The sequence below is a fragment of the Gadus macrocephalus genome, chromosome 2 (genome assembly GCF_031168955.1).
Source record: "Gadus macrocephalus chromosome 2, ASM3116895v1".
Lineage (NCBI taxonomy): Eukaryota > Metazoa > Chordata > Actinopteri > Gadiformes > Gadidae > Gadus > Gadus macrocephalus.
The window spans coordinates 1,008,100-1,026,936 of record NC_082383.1 but is presented as its reverse complement, the minus strand read 5'-3'; the positions used below and the strand labels follow the sequence as shown (position 1 = coordinate 1,026,936).

The following is an 18,837-nucleotide window of genomic DNA, read 5'->3' as shown; positions in this document are numbered from 1 at the left end:
GCGAGGGGCGTCTCCGACAAACACACCCGGCGGCGGCGTGGCTAAAGGCAGGGTCTGGCCCCAGTGCGCCGCGCTGGTCCGTACGGCGACCACACACGGAGGAAGACTCCATTTTAGCTCTGGCTCCGGGCTTAATATTATGGTCTTGAACGGACGATGTGAGCGGTCCGCCACGGTTCGGTCCAGCTATGGAAAATCCAACCCTACGTCTGTTTTTTGTATGATCCACCAAATCATTCATAGAAACAGAGTAGAGCGAACAGGCCCCGTTTTTGAGCATATAGGCCTAATCTGCATCGGCTGTGGCACATTTCAGCCCATGGCGCGAACCGAGGAGGCCTGCATTTTTCTTCTACCACGAGATCAAGAAGACCATCAACACACAAATATTGGATTAAAGTAATACAGGCTGCGGAGAGGGCTTTAGGAGATTAAAGTGAGTGTCCCGGCAGTGTGGCTCAGTGGCGAGTCGTGCTGTCACCAGAGGGGAGCCCCTTGATTCTACGTCAGCTACAGTGGGACGGGGGGGCATTCGTGGCGGGGGTGGAGCAGTTGGTGCCGGCTGTCCAACGCTCCTCGGTTGTTCAGATCGGGTCAAACGTAGAGGACGAGTATCCCCGGGGGCCCCATGAAGTGTCAACACTTTGACAACTAAGACCCTGCGAGTCCCTTCGGCGGGACGATATCGCCCCGTTCCCCCTCGCGGAGGAAACACTAAATATCCATCCAGATTGTTCTTGTCCGCCCATGGTTTATAGGTTAAAGCTTGTACATTTCTGCACAGTAAAGGGGCTGCCTGTAGGATTCAAGAACTATTATTTGAGTCTAATTTGTGCAAATGCAACAGTCATCCTTCAGCTTTGATGCCGTGATGATATCCTTTATCAAGTTCACCTCTGTAGGAGACGATTTTGATTCAAAACACTCCCGGCTGACTTCTGACCAATCGGGGGCATGTCTCGCCTGATTGGTTCGAGGAATACCTCTAGCCTGTCAATCACAGATTCATGAATGCAACACTTCTCAATGGCGCAGGGAGGGAGGGAGGGAGCAGACCGTTTCAGGCTTGCACATGGACAAGCAGGCACATACCAACATCATTGTGAAAGAAATATCGTCAAAATATAATAAATATCTTGTCTCGTTATTTTTGGCTACAACAAATTAAAAAGGTTATCCCCCTTAGACAGCAGCATATGCAGTTAACATGGATTCTTCATGCAGTAAACATGGATTTCAGGGTCACGCGCTACAAGTGAGTAAGGCTTTAATCAGATCCAGCAGGATCTTCTCCCACTGGAGCAAATCAGTTCAATCAATAGAAAACCTCAGACGGGTCGGACCGGCGTGAGGTTAAGGCGCTGAGGAGGAAGAAGAAAAGAAATAGGCTTGAAGTGTGGGAGATCACGAGAAACACACAGCTCCTGCCTGCCGCCATTGGCCCGGCCAGATTGGTGTTTGAGCGCGAGTCGATAACCATTCAGCCGGGCAACTGCACACACGCATGTCTCCAGCAGACGAATGGCCGTGCGGCCAGAGTGGAGAAAGATGGAGTGTATGAAAGAAACATCAAAACAAATACCAAATAATGTAAGGAAATAAATATCCAAAATAAATGTATTAAGAATGTACAATTCGTAAAGAGGTCAAGTAAAGCATTTCACGCAAAAAATCTTTTTACGCAATGGTATTTTCATCCTATTATAATATTACCTTCAAAATGGTCCCATCAAGGGAAAAATTACTTAGTATGCATTTCATCCTCATAATCAATAATGTGTTCTTTACAATACGGTAAAGGGATGTCTTATCGAACAAAGGAATGTGATGTATCGAACAGACCAGGGCAGGAAGATACTCTAATTAAGGAGAGAGAAAGAGAGAGCGAGAGCGAAAGAGAGAGTGAGAGCGAAAGAGAGAGCGAGAGCGAGAGCGAGAGAACGAGAGAACGAGAGAACGAGAGAGAGAGAGAGAGAGAAAGAGAGAACAAGAGAGAGAGAGAGCACAAGATGACAGGAGAAAAGAGGAGAGAGGAGATGAGTCATAACTGGTTCCTCTTTTAAAACTAGGGGGAGCTCAGAGAGAGGATTCTCTAGGGTTGACATGGAAAAGGCTTCAACTGGAAGCCAACCGCTATGAGATTAGTCTCAGAGTTCAAGGCACACAATCACACACACACAGGGTCCATCCATAAATACAGCATTATTATTTTTTATCCATGTGGGTGTTTCTCACACACACACACACACACACACACACACACACACACACACACACACACACACACACACACACACACACACACACCCTGGAAGGCGTGCCTGACCATGAACCATGAAGGGACCAACACACTTGGGGCCTTCCAGCTTGGGAGGGGTAATTATGGGAGCGACCGTCTCCTCTGCACATTCCACTCTAGGATTAGGGCGGACTGAGTGCCCAAGCAGCAGCACGGGAACGCTGGTATTGACTAGTACATCCGGCCTAACCTGCCCACTCACAACCTGTAGTGAAGACAACAATAGTCGGACAAATCATGGGATGATACCATGGACTTGACTGTCAAATACATCGATATAATGCGTAAAATAATTAGATGTCTGCATAGCCATTTAATGAACTACGCTTACATCACACACACACACACACACACACACACACACACACACACACACACACACACACACACACACACACACACACACACACACACACACACACACACACACACACACACACACACACACACACATTATAATTCCCTCCCCCCCTCCATTTCTTTCTCTAAGCCCCCTCCCCCACCGCATCCTCCTTATCTTTCCATTCCCAGTTTCCCTCTGGTTTTTTCTATTTCCCATTCAAGACAGGCACAGCTTCCCCAACCCTCCCGGAGCCTATCTCCCTCTTCGGTCGTCAGGCACCCTCCTCTTCCTCTTCCTCACTAATGATCACCTTGCCTCCCCTCATGCCTGTGCTATAACCGCCCCACCTCAGACTCTGTGTTGGGTTGCAATGTTGAGAGAGACTGTTGTATTGTAATACAGAGAATAGGCAATAATGCTGTGCTTTGATCCATTCAGCCTTCCAGAGAGGTCAAACAACAGCGCTCGTCAAACGCTGGTCAAACGCTTGCCATTGTAGTTGGTTCTGAAACCGAAAGGAGGAACCAAACTGCAATTGCAATTTGAGTTTGGTCCCTCTTTATATTCCAGTACATCCATCCAATCAACCAACCCATCCATCCATCCAAGCAACCAACCTATCCATCCATTCAATCTATCATCTAGCCATCCACACATCAAATCAACCAACCCATCCATCCAACCAAACAACCAACCAACCAACCCATCCATCCAACCAACCCACCCACCCATCCAACCAACCCATCCAACCAACCCATCCAACCAACCAACCCATCCATCCAACCAACCCATCCATCCAACCAACCCATCCAACCCACCAACCCATCCATCCAACCAACCCACCCACCCATCCATCCAACCAACCCATCCATCCATCCAACCAACCAACCCATCCATCCAACCAACCCACCCATCCATCCATCCAACCAACCCATCCATCCAACCCATCCAACCAACCCATCCATCGAACCAACCAACCAACCCATCCATCGAACCAACCAACCAACCCATCCATCCAACCAACCCACCCACCCATCCAACCAACCCATCCATCCAACCAACCAACCCATCCATCCAACCAACCCATCCAACCAACCCATCCAACCAACCCATCCATCCAACCAACCCACCAACCCATCCATCCAACCAACCCACCCATCCAACCAACCAACCCATCCATCCAACCAACCCATCCAACCCATCCATCCATCCAACCAACCCATCCAACCAACCCATCCATCCAACCAATCTATCATCCACCCACCCATCTCACCGCCACGGTGTACGCACCTTGTCGGCCATGATCATGGAGGATCCCCCATGGATGCCCAGGATGGGGATGAGTGTCTGCGAGGAAATAAAATCCAAAATCTGGGCGATGGCCTCCTGGTCGGTGCCGTCGCCGAACACCACGCCGTGGATCTTGGTGCCGGACATCAGGTCGCACATGTGCGTGATGATGCTCTTGGGGTCCGTCTCGTTGACCAGCAGCGTGAGCACGTTGACGTCCACCGGCTCCTCCTTGCTCCACAGCGCGCGGATGTCGCGGTCCGAGATGTAGCGGGTCCGCCCCAGGATCACCGCGATGTTCAGCACCGGCACCTTCTCCTGGCCGCCTCCCCCTCCGCCGCCGCCGCCGCCGCCCCGCTTCTGGGCGGAGGCGGACCCGGCGAGGAGCGCCAGCGCCGCCACGAGGACCAGCGGGAACAGAGCTCCACATCGGGTGCCGCTGACGCTGCTGCTGGTACAGTTGTTGGCGCCCGTACCAGCGCCCCTGCTAGGGCTCCGTCGGGTCCTCCTGCCGCTGCCGGCTGACATGCTGACCGACCTCTTCATCCCCTGGATGGAGGGAGAGGGAGAGACAGAGAGGGGGAGACAGAGAGAGAGAGAGACAGAGAGAGAGGGAGACAGAGAGGGGGAGGGGGAGACAGAGACCGTGAGAGAGAGAGAGAGAGAGAGAGAGAGAGAGAGAGAGAGAGAGAGAGAGAGAGAGAGAGAGAGAGAGAGAGAGAGAGAGAGAGAGAGAGAGAGGGGGGGAGACATAGAGGGGGAGACAGAGAGAGAGACAGAGACAGAGACAGAGACAGAGAGAGAGAGAGAGAGAGACAGACAGACAGACAGACAGACAGAGAGGCCAGGAGGAGGAAGGGGTGAGGAGAAGAAGAAACAATTCATGTTAACATTTAAATTTACAGACAGCAATATAAGTATTACTTATTTTTTCTTTTGAGTAGTTATGACAAAGTTATTCAAGCTATTAACCCTGCATCGCACACTGAAAGAGAATATGGACACGCAGAAGAGAGAGAGAGAGCGAGAGAGAGAGAGAGGATATCTTTAAGACATCGTAGGTAGGGGGTGGATAAGGAGGAAGTGGCGATGACTAAGAAGGATGTAGTTTGTGGTCACGATTTTTTTTGCAGGCGGATTATTCAGGAGCTGTCCAAAAGACGTAGGCACAGTTTCTCTTCCCTTCTCTCTGTAATTAGTGGCCCTAGCATCCAACGACAAAACATTCAGCAGCCATTATTATAACTGCGGCGCGGTTTGTCTCCCAAAAGCCTTCCACACTTTGTGTTAATGGCTTGATTACGATGGCAAATGTGTCATGTTGAGATAAAGAAAGTGTGCCTTCCTCTGTGTGTGTGTGTGTGTGTGTGTGTGTGTGTGTGTGTGTGTGTGTGTGTGTGTGTGTGTGTGTGTGTGTGTGTGTGTGTGTGTGTGTGTGTGTGTGTGGCGTTGAAAATGTGCACGCCTGCACTATTGTGTGTGTCTGCTGATCGTCATTGTATCGAAGAAACGTGTTTACGCAAGTGCCCTAATGCGTCACATTTTAATTTGAGAGAAAGTGAATGGTTTCAAGGTTCTCTCGTTGCCATGTCTGTGTTAACGAGACTCATTTCACCTTTCAATTTGCTTGATTTACTCTGTACCAAGCAGAAAACTTCTCGAGGAGGAAGTAGTTCAAAACGGTTCAAAATCTCCACTGTCACTCCGAGCGAGTCCCGGTCGGATACGTTTGGGTTTCCGCGACGACACAAACATTAAACTGTCCCTGCTTTCTCTGCGAAGACAGCTCAAACAATGGACTGCCTTTCCATTTATTTTATTATTTTATTTTATTTGATGACGATATTTCTGTGAAGCACTTTGAGTCTGCCTCGTGTTTGAAAAGTGCTATATAAATAAAGTTGCCTTGCCCATTCCAGGAAAGCCCTACTGGCAGCAGAACCAACAGAGGGGAGATGGGAACCGCTTAAAGAGCAACGGAGTCCAGAGCTCCAGCCCAGGAGCAGCACCACTGACTAGAGGCTCGGGCCCGTGACGTCGTGAGCTCCCCGGATGGACACCACACAGAAGCTGCTTTAAACAGTATGCTGAGGGAAAAATGACTTCAGCCAGAATGATTTATTATAATTAACTCTGAACCTGTGTGACACACACGCACACACACACACACACACACACACACACACACACACACAGAGTCTCACACACACACACACACAGATAGTCACACACACACACACACACACACACACACACACACACACACACACACACACACACACACACACACACACACACACACACACACACACACACACACACACACACACTCCCATGGGTTTAAGTAAATTACATAAAGATGGGATGGGAGGCGGTTCAGAGAGGGGGAGCTATTAATAGCACATGGCTCCTCGTATGGTTGAAGACATATAACACGGGGGGCTGCCCTTATCAAGGAGGTGTGTTTGTTGTGGGGTGTGACAGATAGAGGAGCAGAGGGGGGAGGGGCTCCTCAGTGTGCACGTGTCTATGTGCGTGCACATGTGTTTCTGATTCTTTTCGGTGTGGTGCCAGCAGGGTGTGCGTGTGTATCTGATGGGAGGGATTTGCTTGAATGCTGTGATGCCAAATCGAATGTGTGTGTTTGTCATGTGTATGTCTGTCATATGTGTGTGTGTGTGTGTGTGTGTCATGTGTGTCTGTGTGTGTGCGTGTTTTGTGTGTGAGTCTGTGTCTGTTGTGTATTTGTTTTGTTTGTATGTGTTATGTATGAGAAGCCTTCCTGTATGAGAAGTCCAAGTCAGTCTGCATAAAGGAAATCATGGATGGAGCACTGTTATGTGCACACATTGTTATGTGTGCGTGCACATGACTCTGTGCGTGTGTATACGTTCTTCACTTTGCCTTTGTATAATATAGGTCCACAGTTAGTTTGTGGCAGTATATGGGGTCTTTGCTCAAGTGTGTGTGTGTGTGTGTGTGTGTGTGTGTGTGTGTGTGTGTGTGTGTGTGTGTGTGTGTGTGTGTGTGTGTGTGTGTGTGTGTGTGTGTGTGTGTGTGTGGGGGGGGGAGCATGGATGGGGAGGTTAAGGGGGGGGGGGGGGATAGAGTGGTACAACAGAACAGAGCTGAGGAAGATCTGAAGCGACAGTAGTTAAAGCACCAAACCGAGCAGAAGAACACAGTGACATCACCGGAGACAGCACACACACACACAAGCCCACGCCCACGCCCACACACACACACACACACACACACACACACACACACACACACACACGAAGATGGTGCTCCTTCGCTAACTTGGACATCCAGTGTTTCCAGAGACTCCAACGTTGTGCATGTGTCAGAGCTATAATAGGGGGGGAATTGTCACCCATGTGTGAAAATAACAGAGGAGGTTACACCTCAGAGTCCAGTATAGTTAGGTGTGGCCATCAAAGTAAACAAAGGCACAATATTGATTCTGTATTATGATGTGAATGTCTACGCAAGAGTGTATGTGTGTGTTTGTTTGTGTTGGGCGATGCCTATTCTTAAAACCTCTCACCGAAGCATTTTGGTGGTGAGAGGTGGTTCAACCGTAAATAACAAACGTATATTATTAGGGAATTTTATAAGGTCTGTTTACAAATTGCCATGAGCTTCTATGCTCTCCTCTGCCACCGTGTGTATGCAATCTCCTGAGAACCAAGTATTCCCCATTCTGGTTTCATACATAAACCCATTAATATTTCCAGTATATGCCTACCAGGCATGCTTGAGTAATAGACTAGTGATGAATTATGACCTTCATAAGCTTGCTATTCATAACTTGGTGTTAGTAGGCAAGGCGAGGCCTATAAACCATAAGGAAATTTTAAATCAGCATTACATCTGGGAATGGGGAACTCAAACGTGGTGCTTTTGACACACGCGTTTCATCAGGAGATGGAACGACATTGCCAGCCGTCTTGAGAACAGCGATAGCATCGTTTTTCAGTTTTTCTCTCCATATTCTGCGCGTGTAGCAATACAGTTTGAGACCTAATATTACCTTCCTTACTCATGTGCTCATCTTACTATATTTTTTTGAGGTTGTGGAGTATGCAGGAAGTCTGCATTTTATAGCTTGTGTTCATGCATGTTTATATAAGCTAAGCTCTGCACACATATCGAACAGAAAGCCATAAAGGTATCGGACGTATTTGAGCAGAAAGAAAAAAAATTGAGTTCTATCCGGCATTTAATTGAGGATTTAAAGTCAGCAAATCAAACTCAATGTATGCTAAAGGTCATTCCTTAAGTGTGCCTTCATTAAGGAATTTGCTCTCACAAGCAACACGCATCCAGCATGTTGCGTGTGTCGGAGTCTAAAGCAAGTTTTTTCAAACATTCATTTTATTTTGCTCTGCATGGCAGCCGTCAGATTTCAGTGGTTCGGACAGGGGCCATCCCATTCCTATTTTGGATCTAGCCCATGCGCAGTGATAGCGCAGCGAGAGAGCTGCCATTGTACGGTGTTCACTATCACAGGCCCGTGCACATCCCACTGATTGGCTGACGTCAGATCAAAGTCTCTGACCTGAAATAACAGCAGTGGACAGTGCGCACGACCCCGGATCAGTGACATTTAGTGACATTTGAATAAGTGTGAGAAAAGCGAATCAAGCGCTAATAACAGGAGACATATTTTGAGATGGTTTTGGTATCATCTTATTATAGAACGGTGATAGATTTTTCTACAAACACAAACACACACGCACTGATGGGATTCTTACATGGTGCTGTGCTCAACAACGGCAGAGCGCGAGCAGCGAAGGCACGGCGCCATAAAACATGTGGCGCCCCCACCAACCTATAGACGCCTGATGGATTCACTGCCGAAGCCACCACTTTTATTAGTATGTGCACAGCATCATTGATATTGATATGCTATTCCCCCCCCCCCCCCCCCCCCACCCCTGCCACACACACACATGTGCACACACACACACACACGCACGCACACACACAACCAATACATCACCTTGCCCCTCCCCTTGGTGGGGAAAACCAGCCATGAATTTAAACACTGAGGTGATCAGGAGAGTCCTGTCTCGTGGGATTTATGGACCTCCACAGACCCGTCGATACGGTCTCCTAATATAACATGGTACGCAGGAGTGCCATTAGAACCCCGCAACACACACACACACACACACACACACACACACACACACACACACACACACACACACACACACACACACACACACACACACACACACACACACACACACACACACACACCTCAGCCAGATGGAAGTCTTGATGAAACACACCGCAAACTTCCTTTTCTGCACTCTTGCACTTTTACGTTCTCGGTTCCAGTGGAATTTATTTACTGCTACTGAACGGGCAGATTAAATGTTGCGCCACCGCTTCCCCGTTTGGGCTTATGTTGCTACAGTCGGAGTGGTCTATGGTGGCTCGCAAAGGAGCGGGCTTCCTTAACACCGCGTCGCAGCTGGCCGACCAAGGATCATCCGTTAAACCTCAACACTCTGCATTCAAGCAAGCAGCGAAGGCAAACCGAAAAACAACCGCGACGTTGACGGCAGTCGGGCTTGATAAGACTGGGGACTGTAGGCTGCGGCTGACATGGCATCTACCGAAGCACCGGGTTTAACCCCAGGAACTTCTGAAGACAACGTATTTATTGAACTTCAGATTTTTTTAATACAATTTGAAATCAACAAAAACGCACCAGCTGCTCTCTGAGGTTAGCGGAAAGAAAATATATTCTTTTAAAACATTGCCCCTGAAAGAAAATACTGTTGTTTGTTGCTGTGGTTCATTAAAACATCAAGGGCCCACTGCGGGCCACAAAGCGCTACGCTAGTTGATGGTTGTACCCTGGTGTCAAGCAAAACGCCTGCACAGGAAACACTGCTGACCCCAACAAGAGTTTAATAAAGCCTCAGACGTCTGCACGGGGGTCAGCTAGCGACAGCTTATGTTGTTAATATCAGACGTGAACATGTGTTCTCTAGCATAAAAAATAACTATAGTTTTACTGACGCACACGCTCGGTAAGGATGAGATTGTGCGTGCACATGGACTGGCTTGAGGGCAGATTTCTCAACATCAACTGCTTAATAACAAAAGAGGGTTTCCGGGGTCAAACGACTCATATTAGAAATTAGAAAACGTTGCGTGGTTGTCTGGCATCTTTTAATATCTGTTTGAACCATATAAACCATGGGGTTTCACAAAGTACTAGGCCTAGACAAAAGCTGCAGCTCTCTGGAATACATGCTAGTTGTTTTTAGGTGTTGTGCCCGAATGCCCAAGTGCCCAAATGCACTGGAACATACGGTTCCAAGAACAGCTGACCTCACACGGGGCAGTCGCTGCTTATTGTGACATTAGCCGGCATTTGCCTTTGGAGGATAATCAAAAATAGCATCGTTGCTAGCACATTATTATTATGTGCTAGTCACATAGCATATGCTGGTCCTTAAAGCCTCTCAGAAGAAGTTTATCTTTTTCACTGGGCAAAATGTGCTGGGAGATCTCTCAAGGGTTTGTGTTGGGAGGGGGAAGGGGCTGAATAATACATTTCAGTGGTGGCAGGGAGAGATATAAAACTGGCTGTCCTCGTCATTAATAACTGCAGTGCCATCGAGCAAGTTGCTGAGGTGTAGTAACACCTGTGAATGATGATACAGGTGCACGCACACACACAGTGTGTGTGTGTGTGTGTGTGTGTGTGTGTGTGTGTGTGTGTGTGTGTGTGTGTGTGTGTGTGTGTGTGTGTGTGTGTGTGTGTGTGTGTGTGTGTGTGTGTGTGTGTGTGTGTGTGTGTGTGCGCGCGAAGCTAAGGAAGCTAAGGAAACAGGTCAAATCTTTTCCAATGTATGATATAAAGTATGACTGCAGTCAGAGTCATCCAGGCCATTGTTGATGAGATTATTCTTATTGCCACAGAGGGCTGTGCAAAATCTGACTGACAAAAGAGGGATATTTTTAGTCTCCTAGTCTGAATTTTGCAGTATCGGAGGAGGAGATGGATTTAGAGAGATGGACGTGCAGAAATAAGAGAGAATCCCCCAAAAATGTTGAGAGATGAACAGGCAGAGAGAGAGAGATAATAATTGTGTATGTGTGTTAAAGAGAGCGAGAACAGTAAAGAAACTGAAGAGAGAATGGGTGTTAAGAGAGAGAGAGAGAGAGCTGTAGAGAGCCCGGTAGAGAGGTAGAGAGAGAGAGAGAGTGCGAGATCGAATGGGTGTTTGTATTAGAGAGAGAGAGAGCTCCATCAGCCAAGTTGAATTGAGGCGATTTGTTGCCACACAAAAGCTACCATTCTTTGGCACAACAACAGTAAATTATGTTTGGCAGGCACGTCTAAGCCATGGTTCTCTCTCTCCCATGCGCGTGCGCGCACACACACACACACACACACACACTCGCGCAAACGCACACACACACCGATCAAGGTCACACGATTATTTTCCAAAATGAGCCTCAATTCTCAATTCGTAGACACATGGACATATGCACTTTGAGAATGCATTGTAAAATATGAACACCACACTGCAAACCAACACTATTCATCCCAGCGCTCTACACTAGTACTGCCCTAGCTGAGGTCCCTCTCTTCAGCGGCGTTCTGCTCATGACCATAGGGTCCGACAGCCACATTACACACACGTCAGGTTCACATGCGCAACTTGGGTTTTACACCTATTAATAATTCATACGGCATTACCTTGAAAAGACAATAAATATAAATGGCTGTGCCGACATACCCATATTGGTTGGTGCTTCATCCTAAATGGCATTAATATTGAATCAGTGCAGTGCTCATAGTCTAAGGATGGATGTTTTATTTACGTGGCAAGGCTAACTTAGAGGAGAACGCTATACCGTATGTATGACGCAATGCTTGGGTTAATTGGCCACGCATGTGTGCATTTGTGTCTCTGTATTCAATATATACGTTATGTTTTCTTTCCATCTATCCAAAACGTGGATGTATCCATCCCGCCGAACTCCTCCACCTGTATGCCCTTCTGGGCTAGGAGACAATTATATGAGGTCAATGGGTTTCCTTCATTTTAAAGATAAGTCGCTATAATCATCCAAAAATATCAATTTGTTCCCGGAGATTGCACTCCCAAATTAGCAAAAGTCGCACAGTCCCAAGAAGGTATACAATCAGTAATTACATTCATAGCCTAAAGATGTCTAGTTTGTCCATACATATCTTGACCCTTATCGCTGTCTTTTAATCGCTGTATATTTGAAATGAAACAGACTACTGAATAATAATAAGTAGAGGCTGGCAGAGCTAAGGCCTACTGCCTTTCATGCTATCCTTGCTGCATCTCTTATCCATGCGAGTGAGCCTTTCTGCCTTCCACCGTCTTTCTGCACACCAAAGCTCAGGCTGTAATCTGCACTGAAGCTATGCATACTTAAAATACACACATGACGAAGGTATGATATGATCTGGATGCCATCACTCTTCAATAGCTCTGGTGCAGAGGTCTGGATGCCATCCCTCCTCAATAGCTCTGGTGCAGAGGTCTGGATGCCATCCCTCCTCAATAGCTCTGGTGCAGAGGTCTGGATGCCATCCCTCCTCAATAGCTCTGGTGCAGAGGTCTTTCCACACACTACACAAATGGCTTTGGCGTTGCAGCGATGCTTCAACAACATTCTTCCCTCAATCTCCCAACAATAAATGGGAATGGGTGCTTCCCAGAAACACAACTTCCCAATTAAACCTGCAAATGATGCTTCGTTATTGATACAATGTGGATGGGCTCAACATTTTCATTTATATTTAGTTTTGCATGAATACATAATTATAGTGAAGGCTTAGCCGTCATATTATATCTGATTAAATGTAATACCAGTGATATTGCAGAGATATGTTTGTCAGTTGCCGGCCCATGTATTTGCTGATTTCTCAACTCAACTATTAAAACTGATTGTTAGAAAACCATTCGCATTAGCATAGTTGCATTAGTGGAAGCGCCTTCATTATCTTCATAATGGATGCTATGCTCCTATTGTTTCCTGTTGTCTTTTTAACTTTGTCTAACTACACTATTTAATGTATCCACTTCACGCACGCCACCACTTCCTTCATCCATTACCAGCGATTCCTCTTCCTCTACACAAGAGAGTTGTTCTCCCTGGCTCATCCGTCATCATCCGTCCCTCTATCCACCGCTACATCCATCACCAGGGCGTCCGCTTGCCGCTGCATCCCTCCTCCTACACTTTCAGTTCCTCCATAGTGTCTACCATCCTCTCTTATCCTCCGGAGAAAATCACCAGCTACTCAAGTAATGCAACAGATAAACGCCTTTTTGCAATTACACTAAAAAATGTGTATGCATTGCAGTTGTTAAGGCAATGCTAAACCACACCTAATTAAACACGCTCCAACTATCTCTTAGTTCTTCTGTGTCCCACAAAAGATGGAAGCCCCACACTGTGCTGCCTCATGTTTTGATTTAGTATGGACAATGCACAAGGGGTTACATAACGGCCCAGTAGAGGATGTCAACCAGGGACTGAATTGAGTGTGTCAGATCATCATTCAAGTCAGGGCTCTCTTGCCAGACCACCCTTAGCCGCGCCCCATGCACTTCTTTTGCGGCAGAATGCTAAGGATGCTGCCCTCTCTTTAATTGGCTGACGTGGACTAGTTGTTGGCCCGGGGCGATCAGAGAACATGTTGGTCTCGGGACAGCAAGCATTCTGCAAAACCATGATTTTCTTGCACTGTAGTCTACCTTGTCCATCATTCTCCAACCCAAGTGTTTGAAAAGCCTTCATTGCTCCCTTGGCAAGACCCTAGAAAGCTGAACCCTACGATCATCACCATATGATCCTGGCTTTATCTCCTCCCCAAAAAAAGGCTTATTGTCAGCGAATCCTCATCCTCACTGTAATGACCGCCGTATATTCACGACCCAACAATGGTATGGAACGGTGGCTATGGGGTGCTTGACTCCCAGTCAAATGGTTCCGGGTTTGATGCTCGAAGGCTGCTGCCAATCCAAACTACCTGCCTGTTCCTGAATAATGTGGATCTGTATCAAGTAGGGACGGAAAACGCAGGGACTTCACAATACGATTTTAGACAAGAGTTTTGAGTGCCAATACCTTATGGATTGCATTCCTGTAAATGTTTGAATATGTAAATATTGCATTACGCTAGCATATTTTTTGTGTGCGTTTGTATATTTAGGGTGGTAGGTTTAATGTTGGAGTTAGGGGTCTACAGGTCCGTCGTGTCAGCTATTGTTTTGTAAATGAACTTGGCCAAACAGACCAGAAGGAAGTTGTTGTTGATTGTCTATTGGCAAATGTACTACATTTGCCAATGTGTCCTCTGTAGGACGGTACCATTCTTTCGCATCCACTAAGATCCCTTTGACTCATCTGGCTGACATTCTATTAATGATATTATATTATTTATGTTTTTGAACCTGATGATGCAAGTATTGCAGAAGCAAAGAATCCTATTAATCACGTGATTCGATTTTTTTTCACCTGATCTCTTGTTTTTAGTTTGAGCTGCTTTGAATACAGGAGTATCCAAAATGCCAAAAATACCCAAAAGAGGGTCTGTGTCTTCCTGGTTACACTGCAATGAGACCGTAGACATGCTACTCTCTGTAGTCAGAGCTCTCTTGGCATTGGCCTACTTTGATTGAAATGATCACTGCAGCAGCATTGGAAACCAATATAGAGGCTGTCATTAAGGTGCATCATAATTGTTAAAAGAAAAGGGACAATACCATTTTTTTTTCTTTTCATTCACCATCCTTATCGTTAATCGTCGCTCATTTAGTTGCTCATCTCACACAAAGACGGAGGATGAATATGCAGAGTCAAAATAACGAGAACACCAGTCCAAACCACACAAGGGACATAATTAAAACACAAGATGGCTAACAAACACAAGTAGTAATTCAAGTAGTCTGCAGTATTGATTGTATTCCATAATTGCTCTATGAATCGCTTTCAAGTTGACAGCTAGGCTGAATTAACAGATGTAAATACATTTTAGAGTAGCATTTTTAAATGTCACACCAGCAGAGAGAGAGTGTGCGCGCGCGCGCTCGCGAGCGCGTGCGTGCGTGCGTGTGTGTGTGTGTGGTATATATTCACTCTTTATAATTGAGATGACCGCCTCTTCCTCGCTCTCTACCCATCCAGGCCTCTGCTTTGTGCGCCCCCCAGTGTGCGTAAGCCCCCCAGAGAGGCCCGGTGCAGATCATCTGCTGGCCCTCAGCCTGGGACATGTGTTCTGCCTGCTGCACACACCTCTCCGAACCAACACACTCACCTGCCCTGTCCTGTGTGTGTGTGAACCATTGGGGTGTGTGTGCATGTGTATGTTCGGAGCGTGTTTGTGTGTGAATGTGTTTGTTTGCGTGTGTGATTGGTGTGTACATGTGTGCAAATGTACATGTGCGTGTGTTTGCTCATGTGCGTCTATAGAATATACATGGAACGATGCAGCGAGTGCCCTTATATAATAGATTAAGCGACAATGTAGCTCTCCCTCTCTTCTAACTCTCTCGCTCTCTGTCTTGCCTTCTCTTTTGTTCTTCTCTCGCCCCTCCTGCACCTGAGACCTGAGGCCTGTGTACACCTGTGTACACCTGTGTACACCTGTGTACACCTGTGTACACCTGTGTACACCTGTGTACACCTGTGCATCTCAGCCGTTTAAGAGAGACTGCTCTAATTCTTCATTATGCATCATTGTGTGGCTAGCACTCTCGTCGTCTCTCTCTCTTTCCCATTGCATTTAGTGCTCGCTCTATCATCTTTTCCTTCTCATCACAAGTTTAATGGGCTAGAGTCAGCTTCTGTTCCATAAGGGTGCTCTGATGCACCCCTTCCTCTTTTCATCCATCAAAACGGAAGAAGAAAATCTAAGCCTTTTTGTTCACTCAGTGAGGTTCACTGCAAGCGGCCAGGTAATAGGCTAGTTTGTTAAAAAAAAAACACCAATGCCGTCGTACAATGGGATTGCCTTTCCACAATGGACACTTGCTCGAGCAGAGACGTCTGTCCGTTCCTTTATTTGAACTACGATTCAACCACGTGACGGAATCCGGAGCACGGAAGCGAAGGGGTGGGGATGGCAAGGAGGGATGTAAATGCATTTGGATCTACCCATTTGGGTCCGGCGAAGGCACTACAATGCAATTGCGACCCCTACCGGCGTAATTTGGATCCTAACCGTTTGAACAACCTATTCTTAACAGTGGGGGGGGGGGGGGGGGGGGTAGGCTTTTTTTGTGTATTGTTTTTTTTTAACAAAGCCAGTTTTCAGCTCTGTAGGGTGTGTTAGGGGGTTTGGCATGTGGAAAAGAGGAGAGTGTGACGCATGTCTGTCCCTCATCAGAAGACGAATGAATAAGTGGACTAGAGATTCGGAACCCCGAAATCGCTGACGTGGTGATCTTCTTGCGTGGGATAGAGAGGCGAACTTAAGTTAAGCCACGCAAACAGTGACGAGACAAAGCCACGCCAATGTCTATACCCAAGAGGATTATAATTTTTTCTCGTAAGAATATGCCGTCTGTTGATTCTCATGTCATTCACTTGTTTTACGTTAATTGGTCTGGAATAAAGAAACCCACACGCTTAACGCGTTAATATGGTAATTTGTGTGCGACTCATTTTCCCATTTAAATCTGAGATTAAATCTGAAACCACGAACCACATGTAGAAACAGTATACTAATGTAATTGGGGAGCGGTTTATTCCTTCGTGTGTAAAAAACGAAGCAGTCGTCCTCATTGCGCCAACGATATGATCCGAAATGTTGGAATCAAATCGAATAGGCTCTACACAGAACGCGATTAACATTTTGCCTCGGTGGTCCTCCAGTGTTTAAATTGTTTTGGTGGGTTGGGGGGCGTGAGGGGGGGTTGGGGGTACTCGTACCATTCCTCATCGCGCTGTGGATGCCGCACTTTGGATAAGTGATGGCTATGCGTAAAAACACCCCAGCGCCCCGATGCTCAACAAGGAGCGGGGCCAGCCCCGTGCACAGCCCACACGCTAACCCTGAAAAACCCCTGCTATTCAACGCTTTTTTAGACACGAGAGGAGACGGTAGGAGAAACGGGGCTACTTACAGCGTCTCCCTTCCACATAGCTCCGGAACGGCGGTGTGAAAGCACATTGCAACAGTGTGCCTTCTCTGCGAAACCATGCATCCACTGGGGGGGTGAGCACACGCCGATAGGAAAATATCCCCACGACGTTCTGAGAGAAAAAAACTAAAAACGAATGAATGAAATCCCCGTTATAACTTCACCAAAAGGGCCGGCGAATCAAACATCAGTGTTGTAATCCAATCGTCCTATAGTGTGTGGACTGCTGCATGTAGTCCTGCTCCGCGGCGCTGCGATATCTGGCGGTTCCGTATAGACGCTGTAAGGGGGGTGGGGGTGGAGTGGGGGTTCACAATCAGTCGCTGTTGAAAAGCTCCGGGTATTCCGTTATTCCTGTCCCGGGTGAGGCATAGAGAGAATACAGAGGAGGTAGGCAGGCAGCCGCCGCGGACGCACACACACACACATGGGCTTTGGGTAGCCTGTAAACCGCGGGACCCCGCTCTCAACTGTTCCGCCGTCTCCCGCTGTACATGTGCGCCAGCGAAGGAGTAGGCGCGTGCGCGTGTTATGCGCGCATGTGTTCATGTAACCTATTTGTGCTCGCGCGCTTCTGCAGGGGCAGCTGGATAGACGCGAGTGTCTGTCCGTCGGGGTTCGTTCTCTCTATCTCCCTCTCCCTCTCTCTCTCTCTCCCCCCAATCTTTCTCCCTTTTCTATTTTTATCTCTCACTCTCTCTCGATTCCGTTCTATCTAAATACCTCTATCCGTCTATTTCTTCCTCGCCGCCGCGCGCCCAAGCCTCTCTATGTATAGCCCTCTCGCACGGCGGTGGTTTTGCGCTAGAGCCGCTTGAAGAAGTAGCTCAGTTGGGGACGGAGTCGCGCGGGCTGCATCACAAACGAGGAGTCGTCTTCCTCCTCCTCACGCGCGCTCACACTCTCTCTCTCCCTCTCTCTCTTACAGCACAACGCACACAATTCTCCACCAAAAAGACGCTATGATTTATTAAAGCTGTACGCGGCCTACATTGGCGTCAAGACGTTGTTCTGCAACGCGCAAATCGTCGAGAAACGTGGTCGTTTTAGGATGACTCAAGTAGGGAATGTATACCTTAAGACCAAATGAAGATGGTATCAACTCAGATGGGAGGATGCGAGCCCATGATGAGAGCACACAGCGGATTGCATAAAGGGCTCAGCAGTCAAGTGGGGAGCCTGCGTGCGATGCACATAAACACTCCCTCAACTCTTCTGAATTACTTTAATGGATTGTGGGCAACACACCGACATACGCTCTGCGTCGTCCTATACGCCGATCTTGTTGGTCAATCATCAAGTGGTAATGGAAATGTCAGACTAAATGCCAGACGCCACTTTCACTCAACTTCCGCGCAAGCGAAGGTCAGGCGCGAGACGGCTGACCGGTGTCCAGACGTTGTATGCCGGGCGCGCGCGAGGACCGGGAGCAACTGACTGACGGTCTGTTCAGGTGGGCCCCGGCTTCATGTTCGAGGGGGGGCTTCCTCTTATGACGTCGATGTTTGTCATTTGAGACGCAGACTAATATTATTCTCTTTATATTAGTCTCTTTCCCGGATTTTCTCTCTCTTACTTGCGTTTAGGTCTTGAAAAAATAAATAAATAAATCGATATCAATAGCCTAAGATATACATCATCAATATGTGTAAAATAGAAATGCATATGTACACAGATGCACATACGATGTAACTATAATATGCAACGAGAGTGGCTCAGAAGCTGGAATACTGCATTGC

At 47.4% G+C, this 18,837-nt stretch overlaps 1 protein-coding gene across 1 annotated transcript; it reads right to left on the bottom strand.

The window, feature by feature from the left end:
* Positions 1–3,859: 3,859 nt before the first annotated feature.
* Positions 3,860–18,477, bottom strand: LOC132470456 (glutamate receptor ionotropic, NMDA 2A-like). The gene is made up of 2 exons (XM_060069101.1): positions 17,081–18,477; positions 3,860–4,481 (listed from the first exon to the last, which is right to left on the bottom strand). Exons 1-2 carry the CDS (start codon positions 17,159–17,161, stop codon positions 3,912–3,914), a joined length of 651 nt encoding a protein of 216 aa, XP_059925084.1. The 5' UTR covers positions 17,162–18,477; the 3' UTR covers positions 3,860–3,911.
* Between the last annotated feature and the right edge of the window lie 360 nt (positions 18,478–18,837).